Source organism: Aptenodytes patagonicus, chromosome 6, assembly GCF_965638725.1.
Source record: "Aptenodytes patagonicus chromosome 6, bAptPat1.pri.cur, whole genome shotgun sequence".
NCBI lineage: Eukaryota > Metazoa > Chordata > Aves > Sphenisciformes > Spheniscidae > Aptenodytes > Aptenodytes patagonicus.
Window position 1 is genome coordinate 28,677,885 of NC_134954.1, and position 27,324 is coordinate 28,705,208.

General features: G+C 45.5%; 1 protein-coding gene across 2 annotated transcripts in view; it reads left to right on the forward strand.

The window, feature by feature from the left end:
* VPS8 (VPS8 subunit of CORVET complex) overlaps nucleotides 1-26,266 on the forward strand; it is an 89,940-nt gene extending 63,674 nt beyond the window's left edge. Inside the window, exons 38-45 of one of the 2 annotated variants that reach the window (XM_076341748.1) lie at nucleotides 98-201; nucleotides 1,629-1,707; nucleotides 3,161-3,243; nucleotides 10,795-10,875; nucleotides 12,280-12,449; nucleotides 13,122-13,290; nucleotides 24,668-24,748; nucleotides 25,473-26,266. In XM_076341748.1, the coding sequence (XP_076197863.1) occupies nucleotides 98-201; nucleotides 1,629-1,707; nucleotides 3,161-3,243; nucleotides 10,795-10,875; nucleotides 12,280-12,449; nucleotides 13,122-13,290; nucleotides 24,668-24,748; nucleotides 25,473-25,622 (917 nt within the window). In that variant the 3' untranslated portion in view covers nucleotides 25,623-26,266. Of the gene's footprint in view, nucleotides 1-97; nucleotides 202-1,628; nucleotides 1,708-3,160; nucleotides 3,244-10,794; nucleotides 10,876-12,279; nucleotides 12,450-13,121; nucleotides 13,291-13,729; nucleotides 13,816-24,667; nucleotides 24,749-25,472 lie in introns of those variants that run through there. The other variant, XM_076341747.1, reaches the window with a different exon arrangement.
* The last annotated feature ends 1,058 nt before the right edge of the window (nucleotides 26,267-27,324 follow it).

The window sequence follows — 27,324 nt, forward strand, 5'->3', positions numbered from 1 at the left end:
TTTAGAAGAACAGCATGATTTTATTTTGCAGAATGATTGAGTTAACATATCTAATGGTTTTTATAATTGCAATTTGTTTTTTCCCAAAAAAACTTAGGCTCAGCCGAACTCCTCTTGCTAGAAAACATTGAAGATACTTTAATGAAAACAATTGCCCTTTGCCAGAGGAATTCACACAATTTAGACCAGCAACAGCGAGAGGTAAGGTAATAAAAAAATGTATCACTAAAATCAACAAAGACCTCTGCATCTCCTGAAACGTTCTCTTCATGTGCTTCTTCCTTTCCCTGTCTATTGGATACTGATATGTCTCAAGCAGTCATTGTTTTCCTCTGCCTTGTGTTCTTGCAGTGGTTCAGGTTTCAGACCCAAAAGAGAGAAATCCTCACTTGTAAGGATGGAGCACAAAATAAAGTGCATATCAGCAGTGGAGAAGCAGTGAGACAACATCCTTTCCCCCATTTTTAGCTCCAGTTGAAATTTTGGCTTGAATGTCAATCAGACACTAAAGAAGGCATAGTAAGGTTTGAGCCAGCTTTATGGTGGCACAAAGCTGATGCTGCTGTCACTGTGGCTGCAGAATATTGCTGTTCTGAATATGTTCACAAATCCTGAATTTAATGTCAGCCTGGCCTTTGAGGGGTGGAGACAACACAGCTTGCTTGAGCTCTTGCAGAGAGAACTGGGTTTGCCTGTCTCCTTGTACTGAGGTTGCATTTCCATTTTGCCAACATCAGTGACACAGAAGGCATCTTTACTCCTAAGATTATGCATAACTTACATAACTGAACTCAAAACTGAGAACGTTGTTCCTGTGTCTGAAGAGGTGGCATGTCTGGAAGTCAAGAATTCTGTAATTTCTTCTGAGCACTGTCCAGTGTATGAGGTGACCTGCTCAGTTTCTTCTCTTAAATGATCTTATTGTGCAACAGATAGCTGCTGTGTTTTATTGAAGAGGTGTCTGTGTGCACACCCTGAGTGCTTATGGCCTGCCTGCCTGCCTAGTTGGATAGATTTGAGTTAGTGTTTGCTCTCACTCTGGGTCCTGTTCCACCTGCTGGAATTGCTTTGTTGATGCCCAAGTAAGATTTGACTCTGGTCACCAAATGAAGGACCAGTTTCCCCAGTACAATATTATGCAAATTTTCACAACTCCTGTATACTGCCTGGGGAATTTAGATGCCCCTTTCCAGTTGGGATCCATTTATTGTGCTACCTGTTATGTAAGCAATCCCTACACCAGAGAGTTTGCATCTCACATGGAGAAGTAGTTGGGGACTGAATGAAGTAAACGTAAATTTCTTATGTTGTCACAATTCCAGTAAAGAAACAGGTGGGAATGGAGAAGAGGGAACAACAGGAGCCAAAGGTCTTCTGTGCTCAGACCCCAATGAAATAGTATCTTAATCTAAGATATGAGCAATTTAGACTGAAAACAGATCCCTAAGTGCTTTGCTCTGAAGTTATTTTAACATGTTTCAGTTCTGTTCCACTGCAGTCATGAGAAATGTAGTTCTGTTCTTCAGAATGTGGAAGTGAGTCTTTGGAAATAGACTCTGACATTGCTCACAGCTCATTTTTAGTAGTCGTGTTCTTACTGGTTTTCTCCTCACATTCAATTATTTCAGGCCCTCTGGTTTCCCCTGCTGGAGGCTATGATGTCCCCACAGAAATTATCTGGTTCTTCACAGTGTCGATACTCCGAATGTAAGTATTTTGGCCTTTGTGACCCCAAATATTAATCAAAATCTGTGTGCTGTCTCTCCTCCTCTATTGAATGAATAGAAGAAAAGCAGTTTTATTACTCAATTCCTAAATTTGCTGCTCCTGCAGTAGATCTGAACTGCAGTGGCTGTAGGACTGAGCTCAGGTTGGGCATTTGGTAGGCTACAGCAGTCAGATCCTTTCTTTTTAGTCCTGAGTGGAAGAGGAACCCTGCCACAGCCTCTGCTCATAATCTGGTTCCATTGAGGATGGTCTCTATGAAAAAGCCAAGGTGCACAGCGCATACAAAGGTTTTCTAGGTTGTAAGTAGGTTGCAGTCTGCACTTTGGGAACTTCTGACATAATACACTGTCATCTTCCATGCCTAGCCTTTTTGTATGCTTATCCCTGCACCTGTCTATTGTATATAAAATCAGTAGAACTTGAATACACCAGCTAAATTCTCTACTCCAGTTCTAGTGCCCTGAATCTGTTGTGGGTGTCAGCAGCACATCTTGAAAAGCCTCCCTTTATGGGAGACTTAAGGCTAGTTAAAAAGGGGTTTAGATACTGTGGTCTTGGGACAGAATAATGTCTTTTGATCCACTCCAGCCCTGTGGTCCACAGTGATTGTAGTTGTGTGTGGTTAAGGATCACAACATAGTACAAGCAAGTGTGGTGGTGATCATGCTGTCTGTCCTCCCTCTCTTTCTTTCCTTCCAGTGACTGCTCTGGACTCCTGGGGATAGTCTTGCAGAGATCAGTAACCCAAAAATATAAACCACCTCTCTTCCCTCAACTCATCTTTTCCTCTAAATTCAGAATGTCCCCTAGATTATCCATTTTTGGGAGCTAATGCCTGCAGAAAAGTAATCATCTGATGTGATAACAGAAATGATGAGAGGATAATGCACTTGGATCCTGCATAACTATTTTGTTTTCGTTCCTAATGTGCATACTTCCCAAACTGCTCTAACTAGCTAATTATCCCCACAAAGAAGCTGAATTGCTGGGTCCGTGCATATCTCAATATTGACTCTTACTTTGGGCAACTGCGGATCAAGAACAAGTTTCATGCAAAGGTTAATGTTAGGAAGTTTTAGAGGCTATGGGACTATAACATGCACAAGGCATCCAAATTAGTTTTCGGTAGCAGTAGGAAAAGTGAATGACAGTGCTACAAAGTAAGTCTCAAAATGTGAACATTTACTGTAGGTAGGGTGTGGGAGGGGAAGGGAGAGGCATCGTGGTGTCGAAAACTTTTAAATACACTTTCTGATACAAAAAGCTGTGTGTGCTTAGTGCAAAACATGTACAGAAGAAAAAATGTATATAACAACCATTTTCAAACTAGAAAACATGAACTGAAATAAAACTCTCCTAATCTGAAACATTGATCTCTCATTACTCCTTGAATCCCAATGAACTGGGATGGCTTTTATGTTTGATATTTCAGCTTTGAAGAGTTTGACAATGCAAGTGCTGAACAACATGGCTGCATTTATCGCTCTTCCTTCAATCCTGCAGAGAATTCTACAGGTGAGTTTCTGAAGAGAAGAAGCTTTTACCAAGCTGTGCTGCTCAGTTATTGGGAAGAGCTGAACACGTTCCTGATGTGATAGCAATTTCCATGTCTTTAAAGATCAGATTAGCTAATTGTCTGGTTCAAAGTATTTCAGTAAAAGTTCAGCTGGTGAGCTATAAGTTGGAAAAGCTGATAGAATGACCTGGAAGACTTGACACTCTGAGGAGACGTGTGAGAACACATAGACCTGTGAGAAGATAATTGAGGTAATTTCTGCAAACCAAATAAAATATCTCAAAGGTTGCAATTACTTTGAACTGAAACTTAGCAGTTTTAGGGGCAAAGCCACTATGAATTTCTCAAAACTTGGAACTAAATTTGTTGAAAGCTATTTAGCTAAGGCTCTAAGGAAGGGATGGACAGTTGTGAAAACACTACAGCAAAATTTGTAGGCTGTTAAGAGATTAAGACTGCACCGTTTTGATTGATGGTGCAATGTATTATTTTAGAGATGTTTGTTAGTGAGCAGCAAACATCTTGTAGAAGAGTTGATTTCAAAACGGGATCATGGGTTGAGTGATCACAGGCAGATATGATTTGTTAATTTGCAAAACAGACGAAAGATGAGGTTGGGATTTAATAGCAAACCTTGAGAAATGCAGAAAATGAATTAGAGAAATTGTCTGCATTGTGGAGTGGAATGATTGAAGGGTTGAGAAAGTGTTGAATTACTCTTCAGGGTTTCTATTCCAGATGAAAGAAGAAAATGTAGGAAAGGGCTTACAGGCTTCACAGGGTGAACACACACCTCTAGCAACCTATTAGTTTGATCTTAATATTATGCACAATCTTGGATTTTGGAAAAAATCATAAAGACAGTGAAAAATGTTGTAGAAGAGTAGATAGAAAGCGTGATTAATGAAATATGGTTTTATCAAAGGTAGAAAGTGTCGAGCAAACTTAATGCCTCTTCAATAACTTACTTTGTCTAGTTTTAACTGGGGCATTAGATATAGTTTCCTATTGAGCTTTGTTTGATGTTTAATGTAGGCAGGAAATGATACAGAAGCTGTGAATGAGTAAGTGGGGACGTTGACAAGGGAAGCTTTCCTGGGTTGTGTTGAGAATTACCAGAATGGGGCGAGAGGCAAACCAGCGACCACTGTGAAGATAACACAACCGGGAGGTGTTACAGTGTGGAGGAAGATCCTGTTCTCCCTTGGGAAGAATAGAAATTCTTGTTTGCAGTCTTCAAATATTTCATCCCATTTCTGTTCTTACAGACTCTTTTAGCAGAAACAGAAAAACCCTTTTCTAGAGGCTGGCATTCATGTCCTGGAGGCGACAGATGAGTGAAATGTATTTGTCACTTGTACAGGGAAGTGGTTGGTGTGATGGCACTATTGCAAAGGATAATGGGATGCTTATGGTGCATCAGGTGAAGTAGTTTTACTAGGGACAGAAATGTGTAAGGCATTATTTAAAGCAGCATGTGCAACTCTGGTCACTGGGTTTGGAGGCAGGGGGAAATTGCTCCTGCTCTTTCCATTTCTCTGGCCAGCCTTACAAATTCAGTCTGACAAAACAGCGATTTAAAAAGGCAGATGTTTTTGTACAACTAGAGCAAAAAATGGGGAGAGATGGTGACTTCTTAAAATGCATTCAGAGAGAAGGTCTGAATTCCAAGTAAAGAACATTAGCATCAGAACTTCATAAAATAGGAGTAGTCATTGGTATCTTGTAGCTCAGAAACAGGTGTAGGGAAAATAGTGTTGTAAAACTCATTAGAAGATCCTATGGAAGGGAAGGTGGTATTTATTTACAGGATCTCTAAATAAGCTGACTTTGCCTCTTAACAGTCATTCTTTTATAGATTTCATTCACTCACTCGCACTCACGTGTTTGCAAACACATAAGATGTACGGGAATGAGAGATCTTACCAGGATCATTTGTGGGCAGTAGAGAGGGTGTCAGCCCCTTACTGCATCTCTGGGGTTCCTCTGATTGATGATGACAGATGTCCTTTAGACGTTGCTAGCTGTTACAAGGTGGATTTTTGCCTCTGAATCTCACTTAAGCTTCCATAAATCATAGGCCAGGTTGCTGCACATTTTGTTTCCCCTTGTTTGGAACCTAGGTTTGAAATACATGTCTATAGTCTGTTCTCCTGTTGAGCTAACAGAAAAATGGTGCGTGATATTCTGCAACTTGTCGTCCTCCTCATGTTAGGAGATCGGGTCTTGCATTGCTAACTTGTCTGTGCTGGGCTCTTATCAGTCTGCTGCCTTCAGTGCTTGACACCCTCCTCAGCTTTGCAGCTGGGAACAGTGTCCTTTGTTACCAAGACAGACCATTCATTTAACCCTTTATTCTTGTGCTTAAAACCACACATTTCCATTCACACTGTGTTCACACCAACCTTGATTTCTGGGATTACATTGCTCTAGGTCACTTTTGCTTGTGTGTTTGTAGCTGTGTTGTATTAAACTATTGCTTCAGGGCTTGCACCAGATGCCTGTGGGAGGTTTTTTCTTTGGGTTTTTTTTTGGTGCACAGCTTGGCCCTTGGAAGAATGTTGCTTTGAATTCAGCTGGGAAGATGATGTTTGGAATAGTGATGACTATGTCTTACTGTGTGGCCATGTCTTTGAGTGCCCAGCTCAAATGTTCAGGGGTTCTGAACCCTTGCCATGTTTGGGATCAGGAAAGAAAACTCCCCCTGTGTTAGACAGCAGGGAGCACTGGATTTTTTGCCCCCTGAGTAGTGTGACCTGTCATCTGCTTCCTTGGATTATCTGGGAATGCCATTTAAGTGCCCTGCGGGGAAGAATCGCAACGTGGCATGCATACATGGTGTTTCCCCAGAACACTCTGTCTCAACAGCTTTCTTAGCTAGAAAGATCTCTATTTTGTTAGCCCTGGGTGGGTATTCCTTTTGCAAAGCTGTGTTGTTGCTCTTTGAAGCTATGTAAAATGCTAAATCCTGGTGCCAAACGATACTGCTCTGAGCAGTATGTAGGGCCTTGTTCAAAACGTTATTGACGTGTCACTTCAACTGTGACCATAAGTAAATTCTTAAACTAGCTTTTCTGGGCCCTGGAGAACATACAGCCTTTTCCAAGCCCTCAAAATATTTCTGTGAAACCCAGAATTATAAGCAGTGCTTGTCTGCAAATGCCCTCAAAAGCTGTTCCAACAGAGGTGAAGTCTTGGTGGTAGAGCATAGATGCACTGGAGTCGCAGGTCTGGAAGGTAGAACAGCTGCCCAGGAATTAACTGGGGGATTTTTTTGTAAGGTGAATGACATCAATAAACTGAGGTAGATTATCTTGCCTTTTCTGAAAAGGAATTACAGTATTCCAATTTTAGTGGACTGTTTTTCTTCCTCTTCTGGGCTTAACTGCTTACAGATTATACCTTATGCAAATGTTAACTTTGCAACCAAAATGCTTTGCTAAAGGGCACCTTGCAAAGGGCTATGACCAGGCTCCACAGCTTTCACAGAAAATAGGTAGGCTACTGGCATCTGCCTATTACAGCATATTGATTGAACTTTATATAATTGAAGTCATATGAAATGACGATTGATATATTTATGTTCTTGCTCATCTTTAATAATGTTGTAAAGTTATTTATTAAATAGGAAGTCAGAAATAACTGTATTAAGAGAGGTACTAGAGGAACCTGTTGAGCATTAAGAAAAATTCCATGTCATTAAGGATGTGAATGCTGTCTGAAGAGGGCTGAAAGGTTAAGTCTTAATTCCCTTACAGAGCTGTAATCCTTCATGCATGTTTTGTAAGCAGATGCAGCTGATGCATCCTATAAAATGGAGAACTGGAGAAGCCAGAAATTTAAAATCTACCTGTAGGAACCCCAAAGTGAGGAAGGAAGGAATCTCTAAAAACTGTTCCAGAATGGAAGCAGAAAGATCCAGAAAGCATTTGCTGGAATTTTTTCCATCCCTGCTTAGGGCTCTGCCTGTGTTTCTCTTTCCAGTCCTGAAAGTCAACGCTGGGATTAGTTTTATGTACAACAGTTGCTCTGTCCCCTTGCAGATGGGACAAGCCACAAGTGAATCCATTTTCTGAATTCATAGTGCATTTATTAGCACAGTTCTGTGAGTGCTGTTAGCAAAGAAAGTGCTGTTTCCTGGAGCTGGGAAGAAATTGGAAATGGAGGAGACAGAACTGGCTGAAAGGCTGCATGAGCATCTCTGGCTTGCATCTGGATACCTGCCAGCTTTTCCTGATCTGTTTGTTGGTAGCGGCACTGGGCAGTGAGTTTGGCTTCGGCTTACCATGCTGAGCATTGCCATATCCCCAGGGAAATACCAGCCTGGAAACAGTAGCTGTGATCTGTTCCTGACTTGGTGCAACTGACTGTTATTAATGTGCCATCCTGTATAGTGTATTTGGAGCATGCATACGTTCCAGACTGAGACAAATTTTATAAGGTGGAATTAATGAAACATATTCCTCCATAAAAGTAATTGATCCCACAAGGGTCTTGTGACTGTAAATTTTGTGGGGGCTGAAACCAGCAAATTGGAAGAAAGCATTATAACTTGCTGGAAAAGTGAAATTACAGCTCTGGATTTCATGCTTAAGGCAGGTAGACAGCTGCAACCCAGGCCTGTAAAGCACTGTCTTCAATGGCTGCTGGTAGGACATATGCATGAACTTCACTGCTTGCACTTGACTACCAGGCTTGGGATAAGGTTTGCTAGACCACATGGCTCCTCTTTGGAGAAAAGTCAGTTCTCTTCCTACCTGCCATTTTTTTAGAGATCATCGGGTGTGACCTGAGAAAAAATGAGCAACTGAAAGTTGGCCCTCAGACTCACGTTCCTCCTCTGCAAAGCTGTAGGTGGCTATTTTATTCTTCTCTCTTCTTCGTAGCTCTTCTTATTCCTCTCTCTCTATGCAGATAAGAAACAAGTTGCTTTGAAAGTCTCTAATTGCAGCTTGGGAAGTTTGAGTTGCTACATGTAAATGGTTGCATCTGTCCAGTTTGTGAGTTACCTGTTTGGGTTTCCTTGGCCATGTACTTGAGTGCTTTAGAAAAGTGAGTATCTGGCAGATACAAAAATAACTTGCTCTATGTTATGGATCATGTACATGCTGCGTTAGAAGTCCTGAGTTCCCTGTTGCTCTCTATAATTCATATGGTGACTCAGTGTAGTGTACTTTCTATGCTGTTGCTTTTAAATTACGCATGCAGAAAGAAAACTTAGTGTTGTTTGAGGCTGTGCTGTTCACTTAGCAAAAAAGTAGCCTCTGCAGCATGTTGAGCTCTTCTGTATATTCCAAATCTACAGCCGGTTTTGACTCAAGTGCTATTACTCAGTGCTGGTTTTATTTAGGCTTGAATGTTGGTGTTTCTGCCTGTCACATTTCCTCTGAAGACTGTTGTTCAAAAATTGCCTGACTTGCTTTCTATAACTGTTTTGGTGATATCTCTGGGTATCTTGCAGTGTAACTTCCATGCTACTTTAGTCATCTTTGTCAACTTGCTTTTTCACTCTTGATTCTCCTTTCTCTCTCTCGCTCTCAGTCCCAGCATGGAATCAGCCTTGCTCCTACTCCTTTTCTTACTCATCTCATCCAGAGCTTGTTCATCCAGCTTCTTCTGTTCCTGTTTCCACTGTGTCTCCATCATTTTTCTACTCTCTAGGTTAGTTTCCTTTTCACATCTTGCCAGGCTATCTGTTTTTGCCAATGTCTTGTCCATTCCACCAGTCAGCTTCTCTCAGCTTCCAGCAGGCTTACCCCAGTATCCTTCCACTGCCTCCAAGCAGGGCAAAATGCTTTTTTCCAGGTCCAATTCAATGACTCTCTGTCAGCCTCGGGGATTTGTGTGTTACACAAAGATGATTTCCCCTGATCCTCTTTTGAGGCATTCCTGAATAGACTTGTTCTGATTACAGGCATGTGTGTGCCTCATTGGTGCCAGTTTGGGGTGAGGAGGGCACAGCCTTGCTCTTTTGCAGGTCAGACTGTCCAGGCCACAGGGATAGAATGATGCTGGGCTGCACGGTGTGGATCACACCGCTGCAGTAGCCAGTAGTGGATCCTACTACTAACCTGACTCCTCTTCCTTGCTTTCCATTCATGTTAAAGACACAAAGACTGACTGGATCCCAGCTGGTTAGCCAACATCTTGCAGGGCATCTTCTTTAGCAAAATATCACTGTTGCATTCTAGTCTGATCTTGCTGCTGCTGCAAAGACATGTAGGAGGAAGTTGTGTTCCTGGCATGTGTGTGTTGGAAGTGGTGCCGTGTTACATGTTGGTAGGGGACAGGGCACCTCTGCAATTACATGGAGAGATCTTTCAGGGTCAGTTCTGCCCAGGAGACACTAGTGCTGGTGGCTGCTAGTGCTTGTGGCCACTAGGAGCTGTCAGCAAACTCTCACCATGCTGGTTGTTGGGCAGAGGTATTTCCTGGCATGGTCCAGTGTGCCCGTGAGCGGGAGCCTGCTCTCTTGTTGTGCAACAGGGCCCGGCAGGAGGGAAGGGCATTGCAGAAGTCTCTCCCCTCTTCCACTGCTTTGTCCATCTCTGCCTGTTTGAGAGGCTGTACACTGTCATGGAGAGCAGCTCTCAAAGGGCTCCTTGCTAAGCTCACCCCAGAACAGGGAGGTGCATCTTAGACCAGGGTTCCTGTCCTGCACTGAGCAATGCTTCAGAGGGTCCCAGAGTGGCTGTGGAGGAGAAGGGGATGTTTGGTTTGGAGCAGGCCTAAGGAAGGTGGTTGAGATGCACCAGGGCAATGACTTGTGCCACAACCCTTCACTTGTGCTGCTGGGATACAGAAATAAAGCTGCTCAGGGCACGTGGAAATCATCCCTGCAGCAACAGAAGAGCCCCAGGTCCCTGTTCCCTAGATGATGTTCTGTCATCTAGGATGCGAGACCAGGATTGCTCAGGATTCCTGCACACTCCACAGGATTGCCCAGGATTCCTGCATACTGCTGTGCAGCTGCACAGCCCACTGGATCTGTGCGCTTTCAACCAGCAGCTTGAGGGGGTGTTGAATGAGCTTGGGGGTCACCTGTGGATGCACAGAGACTGAGGAGTGAATTACCCTCTGACCTGGGCAAAAGCACACTGGCAGCATGGGGCCTGGAGCCCTGCAGGCAGCCCTGGAGCTCGCTGACCAGCAGACACCTGTAGCAGTCGGTGCCAAGCGGCAGCACGGACGGAGTCGATTCCTCCTGTGTCACTGCAGGGTGTTTTCTGCTGTTTTCTTCGATATTCCTCAAATGCATTCTCCAGTCAGCTCTTGCAACTCGCGAATGAAATTTCCAAGGTCACATTTAAAGTCTTTTGACCCAAGCACGGTAATTAGTATTGATGTTGTCATCTACTCAGTTTTGCTAATTACCAATTTTCCCATCAATACATAGGATTATTCTGCTGTCCTTGTGCATGTACAGCGTCTTTAAATCTGGAGTCATAACTTCCATTTGCAATGCCAATCTGGAGGAAAAAAAGATTAAAAAAATAGCCAGAATGGTCATATCCTGTGATTCAGCTGCGGCTTTTCATTTCTTCATACAGGGTCCAGTTTATGGAAAAGGGAAACTTGGAGAAATTCAAGGACTTGTCCTGGGAATGCTGGACACTTTTAACTATGAACAAGTAAGTTGCATGCATTTCTTTTCTGTCCGCTGCTGTATACGGGGATTACTTTTAGCTATCTAGGCTACTACTCTCTCTATCATTTGTCATTTCTCTCTGCAGGACAAAGTAAATGGACATGCAAGTGATTTATATTTGTGTGATTGGGGAAAGGGGAATGAGTTTGTATTGCTCACAGACATTGCAAGTGAAGGGACTGGCAGGTACATGGTGATGTGAACACCTGTGTAGTTCAGTTTTATGTTAAATGTACTGGAAGGATAACATCTGCTTTTTCTCCAGCTCTTCCTGCAGTTAGGGATTCAGAGGCGCAAAACCAGCATGTTTTGTCTTTTTACGGGGTTTTAAATAAGTGCCTTTTTGATTAGGCTGTTTTGCCACTTCCCAATGGTAATGCTGCGGTTCCTTTGTCACCTGATGAGATTTCACCTTATCTCACTCCTGCCTTTCTCTGTCCAGTCTCAAATCCCAGGCAGTCTCCAAACTTCAACAGTTTTCTAAAACTCATTTCCCCCAAAACAGAATGCGTAGTCTTCCTCCAAACTCACCCTCCCTCGTTCTGCCTACCATATGGCACTACCACCCTAGCTACTGCTCAGGCCTCCATGCAGCAGCATCCAATTTAAAAATAAAATGGAAAATAGCTTTACTGTAGAGGCCTGAACATAAAGAGCCATCTCTGTTCGGGTTCTTGGTAAAGGTCTGCTCTGAGCACCACAGGTCCTCTGTCATTGCCTGGCAGTTGTCTGGTACAGGCTGGATGTCACATCTGGACTAGGCCAGATGTGAACCACTGGTGCAACCTCTGCAGCCTTTTGTGAGTTTCTGCTACAGAGCTTTGATAGATCATGGACCAGAGCACCTATGCCTGTTACCTGTTGTTGCTGAAAGAAGCACTGACGGCTAAAAACTAAGAGTATTTTGCTTTTGGCTCTTCAGAAATGGAAATCTCAGTTGGGAAGAACTAGCAGATGAGAAGTTCAGTGTGTTTTTCATATTTTAATTGTGATAGTGCATTTGGGCTTTGATTTTTATCAGCACGTTTCTCCTAAAATGGGGGATGTAAGCAGTAGCTTACCAGGTAGAGAGAAAAAAAGGGGGGTCTGGTATGGAAGATGACAAAATGAGCCTACCATGTCTCTTTTAATGCTCTTTGACAAAAATCAATAAAGGACTTATCTATTTAAGAGTGAAAAGGTATTGTCTCCATTAACATGTGATGAAAGGGTAAGTATTTTGAGGGCAGTGGCTAGAAAACATATAAAGGGAAGCAATTTTGTTGGGTTGGTTTTGCTCTTAGTAATCTGCTAAGCTGCTTGTTACGAAGAATTGATCAGTATGGAGTTTCTGCAGTCTGGAGATGACAAAATGACCTAGTTATTCTGTATATTGTCTTCCACACAGACCCTTCTAGAGACAACTACGAATCTTTTAAACCATGATCTCCACTGGTCCCTGTGTAACCTAAGAGCTTCTGTCACTAGAGGGCTTACCCCAAAGCAGGATTACTGCTGCATTTGTCTACAGCAGTACAAAAGAAGGCAAGAAACTGCTGATGAAATAATTGTTTTCAGGTAAAGTTAAGGGTAGGGTCACAGCTGTGATCATGTTAGTAGTTTCAAAAGGAAAAAAAAGAAAAAAAAAAGCTACTGGTCTTTAGCTTGCACAAGTAATCATAATGTATTCCTGTGAGCATGTGTCCCTGCTCTCTTGCACGGTAAAAGGGCTGGCTAATTAAACCCATCAGAGCCAGCCTTCTTTGCATGCAGCCAGCTCTGTCTCGGCTGGAAAGAATTGCCTTACAATTCTGTGAAAGCTGTTCAGTAAGCTGTCAGTTTATCTGTCATCTCTCCCGGCAATGCAGTTTGTGCAACTGCAGCACCCTGGGTTCATTTGCCTGTATTTGTACATCTCGGATCTACTGCAGCCCTGACTACGTACTCTGTTGGCATCTCTGATATTCCTGTCTGTGAGCAGGTGGCTGTAAAATAAGACAAGATCGTTATTACCTTAGTATTATGATCGGTAGCTGTATTAGCAAATGGGCATCTATTGTTATTTTTGCAAGTGTAGAAATACTACAGGAGGGTGTGGAGGTATGAAGGGAGTGTATACTCTGCTGATCTGTATTTACAGATAAGCAGCCTTGTTTTCCATTGACCAGCGATTTCCCCTCCAAAGTACAGAGCTGTCAGGCTGCGTTACCCTGCTTCCGAGCACCTAGCAGAGTTCTCTTCTCTTTACAGCTGTGGCCACTTGTACCATTCGCTGTGTCTGCTGAGTAAAGAGTGTGGGACAGTAACCAAAGGCCTGATGAGGTGGATGTGCTATAAATGCAACTCAAGTAACAAGGGAGGAAAACTGAGCGAGAACTTCTCAGAGCTAAAAAAAGGAAGTGGAGAATCCTTGGCACAGGTAAGGTTTGTGAGGCGGTTTCTCTTCAAGTAAACTTCGAGCAGTGCTTATAGACTTCATCACTTTGTTCTCGTGTCTGTCTTTGCTTCCAGACAAGCCCATGATCAGTAACTGTCAAACAGTATCAGCAGCTAACTAGTCATGTTTATGAATGTAATTTTGTTTCGGCGTGGGTATACAGAGCTGTGGAAGTAATGGAAATGTGTTCATCCAGAAGGCCTGGGAACTGCTAGCCAGCGTGAGGGGAAGCTGGATGCTTGCAGCTGATTGCCCGCTAGATGCATCCACCGCTTTGTCTTGTTTGTGAGAGCCTGGGATGGGCCACTGGGGACAGTTCCTTTCAAACTATTTTTAGGTGTGTTTTATATAAAACTTGTATTAAAAGCTGGCATGTTCCTTGTCGCTGGATCGTGGAGCTTCCGTTCTACCTTCCTAACAGATAACCTGGCTCTGGGTAAAAGATCTGGAATTGATTTGACTCGCTAAGTGCTTGCACAATGTTTTAAGAAGCTTGCGTGTAAACAAGACCGATGCAGCTGGATTTGGGTGAGAGAACAGATAATTAGTTTGTATTTATTGTCAGTATTTGTGTGCAAGAAGTTTCATCATCCCTAATTCAAACAGAAGTCCAGTCTCAATATGCATGCTTCTGTCTTTTCCCTGGCATGGTACTGTGGATTGTAAGCAAAAATGGCAGGTAGCTTGTTGGGATGTCTTTTAGGGATATTGCACCGTGGGGAGCTGAACTCTGCTGCCCCGTGTTCCAGCGAAGGCGGTCACTGATGAGGGTTTGTTCCTAGATGCCTCAAGGTACTTTGTGCATTTGTCACCGCACAGATGCATGCAAAGCAACGTTTTTCCACTTCTGAAACCAAAGTAATTCAATCTTGGAGTACGTTTTTATAGTAGTACTTTAGTTTTCTTCTAGAAGATTATTTCAATTTCTGCCAAATCAATTCCGATCAAAAGATAGCTAACAGCATTAGTCAACTTCCATCAGCTTCTGTATTAACAAAAAAAGAAGCATCCTGCTTGAAGGGAGACTTGGGGGAAAAGTAATGTATGGAGCACAATGCAATCTTTGCAGTCAAATTGTGTTAGTTTCTTATATGGTGACAGAAAGAAAAGCTTTCCCAGGAGATTGTAAATCGACTGTGGTCCAAACAGTCTGCTTACAAATGCTTGTCATTTTGTGTACTGTCCTGCTACAGTGAAATATGGATACTGGCTCTAAAGTTAGGCAGATTCAGCAGCCCCATATTTTACCCTCTACACTTCTGCTCCAAAGGCTTGTGTGCAAATGGGTGTCAGAGATCAGGTTTAACTTTAAAAGCTAAAGGCAAAATTAAGTACTAAAACCACATTAATCATTAAAGTGCCTGACATTTTATACCAGTGCCTTATAACTTGGTTATCACTGGATTTCTCATGGGCTAGTCAGTCAGAGAACCCCTGTGTCTCCCCTTTAATACCAGTCTGGACATACCACGTAGCAGAATGAAGCAGAAAATGCTCCAGATGACATGGGAATGATCGGGGCAGGGAGGAGAAGATGCTTCCCTTTATTTAACTGATCCATCTGTAAAAGTGAGGGGCTGGCTGGGACTCAGGGCTTAAAGGGAGATGTGGAGAGACTGGATGGGGAAGAAAAGGGGTTACAGCACGGATCATCTAGCGCTAGCTAGAAAATGTCCGTGCCAGACCATCTGAGAGTGCTGGATGCTTCCCTGCTGTCTGTCATGTGCTCTTGGCAGAGGAGTCCATCGCTTCCTGCTCCGCACACAGACGGCCCAGCAGAGCTTGGCTCTGGCTCATCAGAGCCTGAGCACTGCTTCAAGCCCCCCCACCTCCTCCTCCTGATGTCCCAGATCCTCTCCAAGTTTGTGATGTTCCTCATATATTTAAATTATAATATTTAACTGTTGTACTTGCATGTGATTAAACCGTTGCACAGTCAGATCTTTAAAAAGCTGAATATATTTAGACTTGGCAAAAGACTGTAAAATCTCTAGCTTCTCCAGGAAGTTTGTTTGCTTAACAATTGCCGCTCAATAGTGTTAATTAACCCTGTGAGGTAATGATTCATCTGGCCAGGCAGTAGTCTGAGTTACAGAACAGACTTTTTCTTCTGGGGGAAGTGCTGAGAATGCAAAGTGGAGGAGATGGATGTGCGTATTGCCTGGCTCCACTGGACCCAAAAGCAGAAGGGCAAGGAGCGTTACCTGGAGTACAGAAGCGCTTGCTGGAGGGAGGCTGGTGTATTGCCGGTATGGCAGGGTTTGGTCTTGTGCAGCCTCAAGTAAATTTAAGCAGAGAATTAAGCTAAGCTCCCCATGCTTGTTTTGACATGACACTGGTCTCTGCAGAACTGAGGTCTGTTTGAAAGGTGCATCTTCTACAGTAGCCTGGTGGATGATGCACGATACTGGAGAGGAGGTGCAGGCAAGCAAAGGGACTGAAGGAAAGGGGAGACTTGCAGGGCTCCCCCCCACCCTGAGCCACATTCTTGTGTTCACAAGGGTCATTCTCAGCCTGGGTCCAAGATAGCAGTGGTCACTGGTCTCTGGTGCCACCCCAGGGGCAGAAGGTATTTATTTCTGTTTGTCACAAGGTTTGTTCAGCCTTTTGGTGCTGCAATTCTCTGGTGAAGGGCTTCTCTGCGTTCCCCCTCAACTCCGCTGACACCAGGCAGACCCAGAGGTCTGTGTTGGCCAAGCTGCTCTTGCTTCCACAGATGGTGTTTCTGCAAACAACGAACAGGAAATCCCAGAGGGAGTTTACGCTAACACAGTTGTGCTTCCAGCCCTGCCTTCCCTTGACCCCGGAGAGCCAGCTCCGAAGCTTCTGGGACATTTTGTGTATAGATCTGTGGGGAGGGTATTTCTTTGCAACCACGTTGAAGACCCTGAAAGCTTAGTCCATCTCTTGGCAAAATCTAATGTGTTTTTTTTTTCCATAGTGAAATCTTCAGTTTAGGTATTTATTTTCTTAGCAAGCCTTGAATTAGGAATACATTCATACTGAGAAACGCCACTGAGCATCTGGAGTGCATTTCATAGTACCAATTCTGCTCTGTTGAAACAAAGACTGTCAGTTTGAATTTTGCAACATTGTTGAGATTTATATGTGAAATGACAGCCCAACAGACAGTGTTTTCTCTGTCCCTGCTTTGCATGCATGACTTCTGTAGCAATTGCCTTGAAATTGGGGGAGGTGGAGAGATGCCACAAGCCAGCACTGAACCGTTACTGAATCTGGTGATAGCACTTATTTCAATGGAGCCTTGCTGTGATGAGGGCTTGAGGCATTCTGCCCTAGTGAAAGGGAATAGTGAGAGAAGGGCAAAGGGGCTTTTCCTCCGGTTTTGCTACCAAAAGTTTGTGCTTTCTGTGTTATCCCCTAAACCTTGCTGTCTTCCCGAGGGTAATCTTCTGTGTCTAAACTGATCATCTTTCCTGTCCTCCTTACCTTATATCATACCATAAATGAGTGTTAAAAGAAATGAAAGCTTGTGTGTTTGTGGTGGTTTTTTAATCTGATTTAAAACTTGCAATGCTTTTTTGCATTGTGGTGTTTGAAGTTAACTGAGGCATATTAGGTGAAAGCACAGTAGCTGGGCTTCTACCTAAATACATAAATGAAATAGTCCTGATATCTTAGTCATTGATCTCCAAAACTAATTTGCCTTGTTACAGTGAGCTAGTTTGTGTTTTCCATTTATTCTGCCAGCCTGTGTACTAGGGATCGGGGAGAGGAACACAGCCTTGACTCTTGGGCCATAAGCTCTGCAGAAAACGCCATGAAACCCTAAGCTGACAAGCTCTGGTTATTCCGTGTTTGAGAATGTGCCCGAGTTCTAAGGGCACCGTTGTTAGAGCTGTCCAGATGGCAAATGTGTTTTATTCAGGAGTTTAATCCTGTCAAGTCACACCAGGACAGACAACGAATGTGATCCATAGTTTATCCAGTTTGTCAGACTCTACCTTTGAGCTCTGTTCTGCAGCTTGCCACCAGCGTCCCTCTTTGCAACACAGCCTTCCATCCAACTCGGAGCTTCTTGACCGACTTCCACCTGTGAAGTGTTGGTACCGTACTGTATCACTTAATTGAGATGTTAAACGTCCCTCTGCAGCATGTCTGTGTGCTTTCTATTGGGTAAGAACGAAGGTTTAGGACATTTTTTTCGCCAATGCTTATTTTAGAGCTAGACAAATGTTACATGACCTCCATCAATCAGTAGACAGAGCCAATTTTACTGTTTTCAGTGTAATGGTGACCATCAGTTATTAGCTTGACTCCCAGCAATATCAAAATTTTCCAAGGGCTTTATAACTGAAAATATCCAGGCGTGATTTTTTCCCCCCAAAAGACACCAAGCAGATAATTAGCATTTTATACAGTTACAAGATTGTGCATTCTCCTCTGTAGAGAATATTCCCACGTACGTATTAACTGAGAAAATGCCCAGTCCTTTAGCTTTGGAGTTGGGTTTGGTGGTAGATTCCTTAACTTCTTCAACAATGCGTAGGAAATCCATATGAGGAAGGAACTGGAGACACTTTGTACCATTGGCTTCTCATCAGCAGAACATCTGTGTTTTAAGATTTCTTGTAATATATTGGAAACAAAAGTGATTCAGCTAGAAGAAAACCCAGTGTGGGAGTCTTAACTAGCAGCTAGAGGAGGACTGGCACCAAAGCTAAAATTGAAAATAAAATACAAATTTAAAACCACTCATTTCAAAAACATAATTATCCTTTAGCAGTTTTTAAATAAAAATTGACTATTTTCTTGGACTTTTCATAGGTTAGTTTATTCTGTTGGGGTTTTATTTGAGAAAATCAGACTGAATTGTAATTGTTTCCCCTGGCCTTCATATATAGGAATCTGTAGCCTGGCAGAAGTTTCCTCTTACTGCCTGCAATCCGAAGTCTTGCACTCTAGGACCTGTGAGAGGCTAACAAAGCAGAGACAGCTGACTTTCAGACTGCCTAAAGCGAAGACCAGTGAGACTGGTCTGTGTTCCTAGGACCACTTGGGGAAGTGTTGTGTCCTGGTTAAGAGAAAAGATGGCAAAACTTCAGTGGGTAATCTTTGCTTTACTTCACATCTCAATTTCAAAGAAACTATTCTTATGGTTTGGTGAAAATCTCCTCCCTTTTAATAAAACATTTCATATCTAGGAGGATCTGTAGAACAGACTCATTTAAATACAGTGACAGATGCTGGACTGTTGCAACTTGTTGATATTCCCACAAACTGCATCAGTCCCTGTTGCCAATAGTTATGTGTAGTTTAGCACAGTGCTTGACAGTCATATATCTGTCCTCCAAGGAACCAGCACAGCTCGTTACATACATCTTTGCTGTGAAATTGCGAGCTTTCAGTCTGTCTTCGCAGATCTGTCTTGGAGCACAGGCAGGAAAGAAAGCATGTGACTTTCAATCTGCTAGGAGAGGCTGCTTTTCCAGACCCAGCGCAGGCTGGAGAGTCAGTGCGCTGCACTGCCAGTAACCTCTGCCTGTGGTGCTGTGCTTGCTGCTGCTGCTGGAGGGCGCGATTGCTGCTCTCCTCTGTGGTTTGCACTCATTCCAAGCTGAGAAATAACCAAAAGACCAAAGGGTTAAGAAGGGTGCAGATGACTCCTTTCTTCTGATGTTCCTCTGAAGGAGGGGAGCAAAATAAATAGAAGCTGAGGTTTTGGTTCAGTCTGTAGTCCCCAGATGGGAGGGTATGAGAAGGAATTATGGCTGGTTCAATGGTGTTTGCTGTAGCCGAGGGCATCATTGGCTGTTCTGGAGGTCGGCTTTCAGAAATGCAGGTGGCAGATGTCAGGTGTCAGGAGCTACGAAGGGGACAGAGAGCAGAGGCATCCACTTGAGTTTTCTGTAAGGTTTGGGGTCATGTTATCAATGAGCCTCTGGCAGGAGGGGTCACTAATCCTTCTTACACCAAGTAGGACTTCTTCCTTCTTCTACATGTCTTTACCTTCCCTTTCTCTCCCCAGACTCCTGCCGTTGAGAGAACACTGCACCTCTTGAGCCTTCTGTGGTTGGCTCTTGTGGGATGCTGTTTAACAGCCTCTTAGCTCATGTTTAGAAAATGAATTATTTGCCTTCATGCATGATGCTTCTGTCCTCTTGGGTTCAGGCACTGAATTGAGATCAGCCTGAGCACAGGTCTGTTGTGCATCATCTTTATATAATGTTTAATCCATGTGCTGCCATGCTTCCCTCGAAGCCTGCTACATTATAGATAAATATCTCATCTGCTGGGCCATAGAGTCCAGTGAAGATATGTGTTTTTTGTGTTTATCTAATTAATCCTGAACACCATTATTGCTCCTTTGGCTGAAGGCACCAGAGGAAGTCCAAGGGAATATTCCAACAGTGCCTGGTGTAAGCATGAGCTGCTAAACAGACCAGCTAGCAGAGGGAGAATGGAGGTATGCCAGTGTGTTTCTAGATATTTAATAGCGGCAGTTCTCCTTCCTCCTCTCTCCTCAGTCACTGCAGTATCTCACGTTGCAGCAGCAGTGAGTCTATTAGAGCACAAATAAGCCTGTCCTCTCCCTTGCCTTGAGTGGGAGGTTTGCTCCTTAAGTTCAGCTAAGTTCAACTGGAAAAAAGAGACATCTGCCTTTCCCATTCTGCTCCTGAAGAGATCAGAGGACAGAGCTGTAGCGCAGACCTGTGTGACAGATTGCTTCTGCTGTAGCAGTGCTGAGGGAAGGCTGCTCTGCGATGGGCTTTGGTGAGTCAGTGCTGCTGTTTACTTGCAGACAGCAGGTCCTGGTTTGCCTGCCACTGCCAGCCCCAGTGGTACCGACTGCCACTGCATCCAAACAGGAGCAGGCAAGGCCTGGCCTGCTGCCAGGGGTTTCGCTCCTGGGTGCGCTAGCAGAGGTAAGTGGTGAAACACTGTGGAGGCTGGTCAGAGGCTGGTCTTGAAGCAGGATGTTCTGCTGCCATAGTGCAGCTACAGTGGCTCTGGGACTTCCTCCCAGCAAAGGTTTGCCCACTTGCCGCATTGCCCAGAGTGACTTGCAAGACTCCGTTTCCACCTCCTCAGTGTTCAGCCGGTCTGCGTCTGTCCCGTAGCAGTGGTGCATTACTCTGCAGTAGCTCTGCAGAGGTCTGCAGCAGCACGCTTTTGTTCTATGAGGGATGTCCTGAGGTTTTCCGAAGTTCATTAAAAATTTTGTCATCTTAGTGTCATTCTAGTGACTTTGGGTCAGAGCAGCTGCCTGCCTTGCTCTCTTTTTGGTCGATTGTTCCAGGTTCCTGGGAGTACCATGAAAACAGCAGGTCCTTATCCTGCGGAAGAGAAGTAGATTTACTTATTTTTACACTAACTGGCTCCGCTGTCACTAAATAACTGAATACCTTTTTGTAAGGCTACTTGAGCCATGGTGAAGTGAGTGTCCAGCTGCAGGGGAGGAATGGCAGAAGGTGGACTTGGTCTCCATTGCCTGTGGATTTGGCTCTGTAAACAAGGGAGGTGGGTGTTGCTTTTGTTCCTAGGAATCCCAAAACCTTCCCCAGGACTTCTGGCTGCCTCTGCCCTGTGTTACGGAGCAGGCCCCTGGGGTAATGTGGTGCTCTGATGCTCTAACTGATGTAGCAATATCTTTTGTGGAAGGTATGGCTCTGAGAGGCAGCACTTAGATGGATCTCTTGGTGTGACTATTAACGGTGCCTCTGCTTACAACTGCTGTATGATCTGCTTTGCTTAGGCACTAGCTGATGATGGATTTCGTAGCTGTTAAATTAAAGATAATTGCAGGCTTAGGAGGGCTGTGTGGTGACTACCAGAGGGGGGTGGAATATGTGCAAGCAAAATGTGCAACAGAGATTAGCATTATAGTGGTGGGATCTATGAGAACTGCAAAACAAAAAGGAACCTCTCTTCTGCTTGCTGGCCCAGATCTTCAAGGGGATAAATTGCGTCTCTTGGGTTCTGCATCTAGTCTGAGGCCCTTTTGAAGGGGCATAAGGATTTGGCTGGAAATGGCTCGGAGGTACCGAACCGCTTCGTACTGATCTAGACAATAATGAGCTGGCTGGCCCTGCAGTAGCACTGGAGGCAGAAGCTGTGTTGTGGGGTGAGCGAGTGAGCAGAGTGTTTTCCACTAATGCCTGAGTGCTGATGCTGGACTCTGAGAGCCTCCCTGTAGCTCTTGAATGAAAACATGCCTTTAGTGACACGGTTAAAAAAGGAAAAGGCCTGACAGCAGTTGTTTCCATGACAACAGAAAGAATTGCCTGCAATATTTCAGCTCATCAGCCTGGAGAACAGTCGAATTGATAGTTACATACACATGGTAGAAAGATAGCAGAAGAGGGGAGGCCAATTATATTGCATTTTCCTTGTCCTTGAATGCCTGTGGCCACAGCAACTGTGGAGGGCAGTTTTTCCTTGCTTTTTGTTGTTTTTTCCCAAGTGAGAATGACCTGCATGTCCCTTGGAAGCGCCTGTACAACCTGCCAGCTGCGGATACGTGACCCTCACTGTCATAGGCTCTCTGGTTCAAAGCCCATGCCATGTGTGCAGGGAATATGGACATTTGGCTCCTTGACTGGTGATTAGCAAATAGTTATTTACAATACAAAGAATATCTTGGAGGGGGAAAGAAGTGAGTTTGAGCACATGCTTCCCACATAAGTGATCTGCACTCGGGACACTCCTCTCTTCTCAGACTGTCTGATGAACGTCTCAAAGGCAAGATGCACTTGGCTTCAGGAGAGTAATGGAACGATTCAGGCTTCAGGAAACCCATGGTGGGTTCAGTGCATCTTCCCCCAGAGCACTCCTGGGCTCGTCAGCTCTGAGCCATCTCTGGGACATTCACATGATGAAGGACTGCGTGGCCAGATTCTGCCCTGGCTGTGCTTTGCTCAGAGCTGAGTAGGAAGGGGAGCATGTGATGGAGGAGCTGCCAGAAGAGAGGGACAGGTAAAGGTGCTGTGGGAGAACATGAGAAGACAAACCCAAGGGTCTGGGTGAAGCATTCCCAGATCAAGAGTTTTGCTGAGGTCTGGGGACAACATGGCTCTCAGGTGGAGCAGGAGGCCCTGCCAGTGCAGAGCGGTGGGCTGCTGCTGGTAGGGAGCGCTGTGTCGCCTGGGGAAGCCAAGGCTGGTGCCAGTGCTGGTGCTCTGCGTGGTAGCATACGCAGAGTTTGTGCTCCGGGTTTTGTCCACAGTAACTTTCTTTCAAGGCAGCTCACGTTAGTTGATTTTCATTGCACGGTTGCCAGCAGGGTTTCCCTTTTTCCTTGGGTAGTGATTAAAAATTGAGTCAAAGACTAAGACAGTGTGATCTCTGGAAAGATGTTTTTTCCCTCTGCCCCCAGACCTTACCCATTGCAGACTGCAGCTCGTCATCCACTTTGGGCAGGGCTGCTCAGAAGGAGCCGTGTCCAAGAGGCCCTTAGCTCTTCCTGGGACATAGGGCACTTTTCTGGGGCCGTGAGACAGAGCTGTAATGCAGACTGCAGCCCCCCCCCGGGCAGCAGCAGCCCCAAGCTGTACCTTAAACCTGGATGGCAGTGTACCCCAAGCTTAGGATAATTGCAGGCTCAGGATAATGATCAGACTGTGCTCTCTAGGGTGTTTGCCAAGTCTTGCTGGCTCTTGTGAAGGGCTGATGGTGAGCTCTTCCAGACAAGCTTGGGAGCCAGCATGCTGTGCCCCGCACAGCACCATGTTGCTGTAGCATGCACTTATTTCCCCAAATCAGGCTGGGAGTCATCTTCACAGAGCTTTTGAACATGCTCTTTAAACACACTATAAAGCATGAGAAGTACAAAACAAGCTGGTGTTGCAGCGAATGTGCTGCAGCCCCAAAGGAGAATGCCTGCCCTGGGAGAAGGGCCTCGCTGCTGGTAGGAGCCTGTAAGTGCAGAGAGGAGCACACTTGTGCCTGACCGGGAACGGTCCCAACTCCTGGTTGACCCTGCCCGACTCTAAAGGAACAGTGAAGCCCCCTCTGCCTTTGTGGGGCCAGGAGTTCAGCCTTAATTCCAGCTGATCGCACTCCTTGAAGGCAGTGATACTAGTTCTTCACGTTCAGCTTGATCCATTGCCAAAGAGAGTTTAAAGTAAATGCAACTTCAGTCAGTACCCACTGGTAGGACTGTAGCATTTTGGGTTAATGGCCCTCGGGAAATGTATTTTGGGGAAAATATTTGAGAATGAACATTGAATGTTCCCTTAAAAATAGATCCCCAGAGAAAACAGATGCCACATTGCTGCTCATGAGGGAGGCTGTTCGCCCTGGCTCCTGTTGTAGTTTCTTGATGATGCTTTTGCTTTGGAATATGAGCAGAAACATTCAAAATAGAAACATTGTGATGTGATAAAATGGAACAAACTTACAGGAATCTGTGATGCTCTGTCATCTCTCCCTGGGATATGTAAATGATGCCTTTTAAAGCAGTTTGAGTATGTATGCAGCCCTCCTTGTGTTAATGCTCTTGTTGCAGGCTGTGGTCCCTCTATTTGCAATTCTGTTTGCTCTTACCTGCAACTCTGTAACTGCCCTGGCACTGCTGGTGTGACACGTACCCTTGTACCCAACTGCTTGTACCCTGCAAATGCTGATACTGCTGGGCAGTACTGTGAAGTCTGTTGTGTCCGGTTTCTCAGGGGACGTGGCTGCCACTGATGTGTGAGTTGCCTTGCCTCCCCCCACCCCTTTTCACCCCTCATTTCCTAGCTTTTAGTCTGTAACATCCTACTAGGGAAAAAAATGGACCTTAGGAGAGATACCATTAGTAGATAATAGTGATTGGCACAGTAATCATTCCCCATAATAGCCACGCACAATCTGCGCCCGGTCACAGCGTGCTGCAGTCTGCACTGTGTCAGGACCCAGTAGGGAGGCTGAGCGGGGCTGGGGGAGACTATCAGGAGATGACGAGAAAGGACTGGGGGGAGCTGCTGCTGCCTGGGAAGGAGCCCAGGAGAGGCTGCTTGTCTGCAGAGACCCATGACTTCTCTTCCCAGCTGGCTGCGGGGAAGTTTTCCAATCCCTTTTATTTCTTTTTCTGCCTGTCCTTTTACTTTTTTTTTCCTCCTTCCCCCAAAGGTAACTTAGTACTGTTTGTCTGCCATCAGCTACAGACCCCAACAATAAGTCATTGTGGATGTAAAGGTATCTCTGTCCTTTGTGCAACAATAGGATTCTTTTTTCCAAAACGAAGGTGCATACAGTGGCCTCAAGCCAGAGGCAAGATGGCTAAAAAAAGCCCCCTGAACAGGCTGTGGACTGGCTGCTCCAGGCCCAAGGACAGGGGCAGGGATGAATTTCTGTGTATATGAACTTGACATCTTGTTGTGTGTTGTTTCTGTAACCTTCTCACTCTCTTTATCAGACAAGTTCAGAGTCTCTGTTGGATCCTCAGCAAATCCAAGCTTTTGACCAACTCTGCCGACTCAACCGAGGAACCTCCAGAGTACGTATCACCTGTTTTCCTTTCAGTTTTAAATTGGTGAAGGGTATTTTGCATGTTGTCAAGCCAGATATTAGTACTGGCAGCGTAGGCTTTGGCTTGCCTCTTGGGTTTCATTTAGTGCTGGCAATTTACTGTGCGCAGAGCTGGCTGTTTCACATCACAAGGCAGCCACGCTGCCTCTGACAGAGCTGGGGAATTCACTGGCAGTTAAACCATGGAAATGCCTCTGGCTTTGGGGCTGGGCCTGAAAAGTGTCCATGGTGTGAGGTTTCTCAGATTCTTTTTAGATTTGCAAATAACCTCCCCTCCAGACACTGTGTGGCTCCCGCGATCGCACAGAAGGCTCCCGCCAACTGCCTTCCATGTTGTCCCAAAGAGAGTGCAGCTCCCTCTGTCCCTTGCATTTTCCTTGTGCCTCCTGCCTGTTTTAGCTGCAGTTGTTGGCACTTGCAGCTCTTTCTGGGATTTTCAATTATGTAACTTTAAAACAACCTAAAGACACCTGGAAAGTTGTTTAGTTCAGGACTGTTGTCCTGCACTGAGCTCTGTAGGGTCACTACGTACCATATATACCCTTTTCTTTACATGTGTTAAGGTTTTTCTAATTGCTGCAGGAAAAAGGTGAGCCCCCATGAGCACTTTGTCTTTCTGCACCTTGCACAAGTGCTTCTAGGCGGTCTGCCCAGGCTGCCAGACAGTGATCTGTCTGGGTTTTCTCTTGCAGCTAGCTCTCCTGACAGAACTGTCTCGCGGCCATGGTGGTGAAAAGCACGGGCTGCTCAGCGTTTCCCACGGTGACCCGGCCACCAGCAGTGTCTTCCAGAACGAGAACTTCCAGCTCCATCTGGCCCCCCCTCCGCTGGCTGAAGACTAGCACTCCGGCCTCCAGCCCCGGCTGTGGCAAGGCCACGGTTGGTTTCAGGTCTTGGTGCTGGGAAGCCTTTCCATCACAACACTAGACTTTCCCCCGCTCCGCCGCCTTTCCCAGAACCCTCTGTGCTGTGTTGAGTCTTGCTGGGCGCTGGTGGGTTTGTAGCAGCGGGTGATCTTCCAGCTCTGCTGCCGCCTCTCACTAAACTGAGGCAGCCATGGGGCAGCGGGGCTGGAAGCTGTGAACTCTGGGGGCAAAACCAAGCGTGCTGAAGCACTGCACAGTACTGGGCTACCTGCACTGACCCGGAGGCTCACGGCAGCAGTGGTAACTTTGCCAAATAACCGAGTCAGCTCCACTCCACTGGAGGAGCGTGGCCTGTCCTGTGCCCAGAGCCTGCGTTTCACGGTGGTGTGTTGTTTCTGTGGATGGGTACCATACCTGAGTTTTAATTGTAGTACTAGTAAAAGCAGTCATTTTGCCAAGGCCTGGCCCACTGTCTCATGGCAGCAGCCGTGGCGTCTGAGGACACAGAACAGGCAAACCTGGAAGAGGCTGAAGAATGCAGAAAACGATGCATGTGTGAGCAAACTAACCTGTGCACAGTGTGTTCTTACAAACTTCCATTAAAAAGGCCCTTGGCTGAACTTTCCTGCGTGAGCTGTGCACACGGGGAGTGGGTAAGAGGGCTGCTGGTCTGGCAGCGCTGCTGGCTGCCATTTTGTTAGTACAATTGCCACTGAACTCTGGTAGAGAAAGATGCATCTTGTCACTGTGGGTGAAGCACAAATCTTCCCTCTTGCCTTGTGGTACCTATGTTGGGGGGGCGGGGGGGAGTGTCTGTGTAAAAAGGTGCTGCAGGCCCTTGGGGGCTGCAAAGGGGAGAGGATCGGTGTGATGGGCACTGATGGTCAGAGAGGTTTGTCACGACTAAGCTCAACCCACTGTTTTGCAATACCAAACTGGGCAGTGTCCCTTCCCAGCGGCACCTTTATCACTCTACTCACACAGCTGCAACCTAATAGCAGTGGTGTTTCTATACTGTCACCTCTGGCTTGTGAAATGCACTCCAGATCCTGCCCTAACAATGTGTGTTATTGGTCTGGTGATCATTATCTCACCTCTTCCCCCTGTTCATTTTGTCACTAGCACTTGCATGTTTTGGGGTACCATACCTTCAGGGTCCCAGCCACCCCCAGGAAGAATACAGCACCAGGTGGGTGTTGCTCTCCACACACACAGAACTAATGCACAGAGCTGTGTGGCTGGTCCATGCAGAGCTCACGCTGGATGGCAGGAACATGGGGCAGCACTGCTGCCTCCAAGGAACACGAAAGTGCCAGCTGTTGTGCAGAGCCCACCTGGTTGGGGAGCAGTGCCAGCACCATGCGCCCTGGGGCCTGGCATGCCCAGTGTGCTCACCTTCTTCCCACTGGCATTAAGAACTACAAAATGGTGCCCCAGACTGATGTTTCCAGGCTGCAGCCACCTGTGAACCTGGTCAGAGGGAAGTCAAGGGGCTACAGCCAGCTGAACTCTCCCAGACGTCAGCCTGGGCTTGCAGCTCTTTTCCCCGCTGTCCTCCCCCCTGACTGGGGCAGCTCTTCTTTTACAGGCAAGTGAGAACTGGGCTGTGAGGTTGCCCAGCAGCCCCAGTACTTACCACGTGCCCAAACCCAGGTGGGGCTGGGCCTGGTGCACTCCA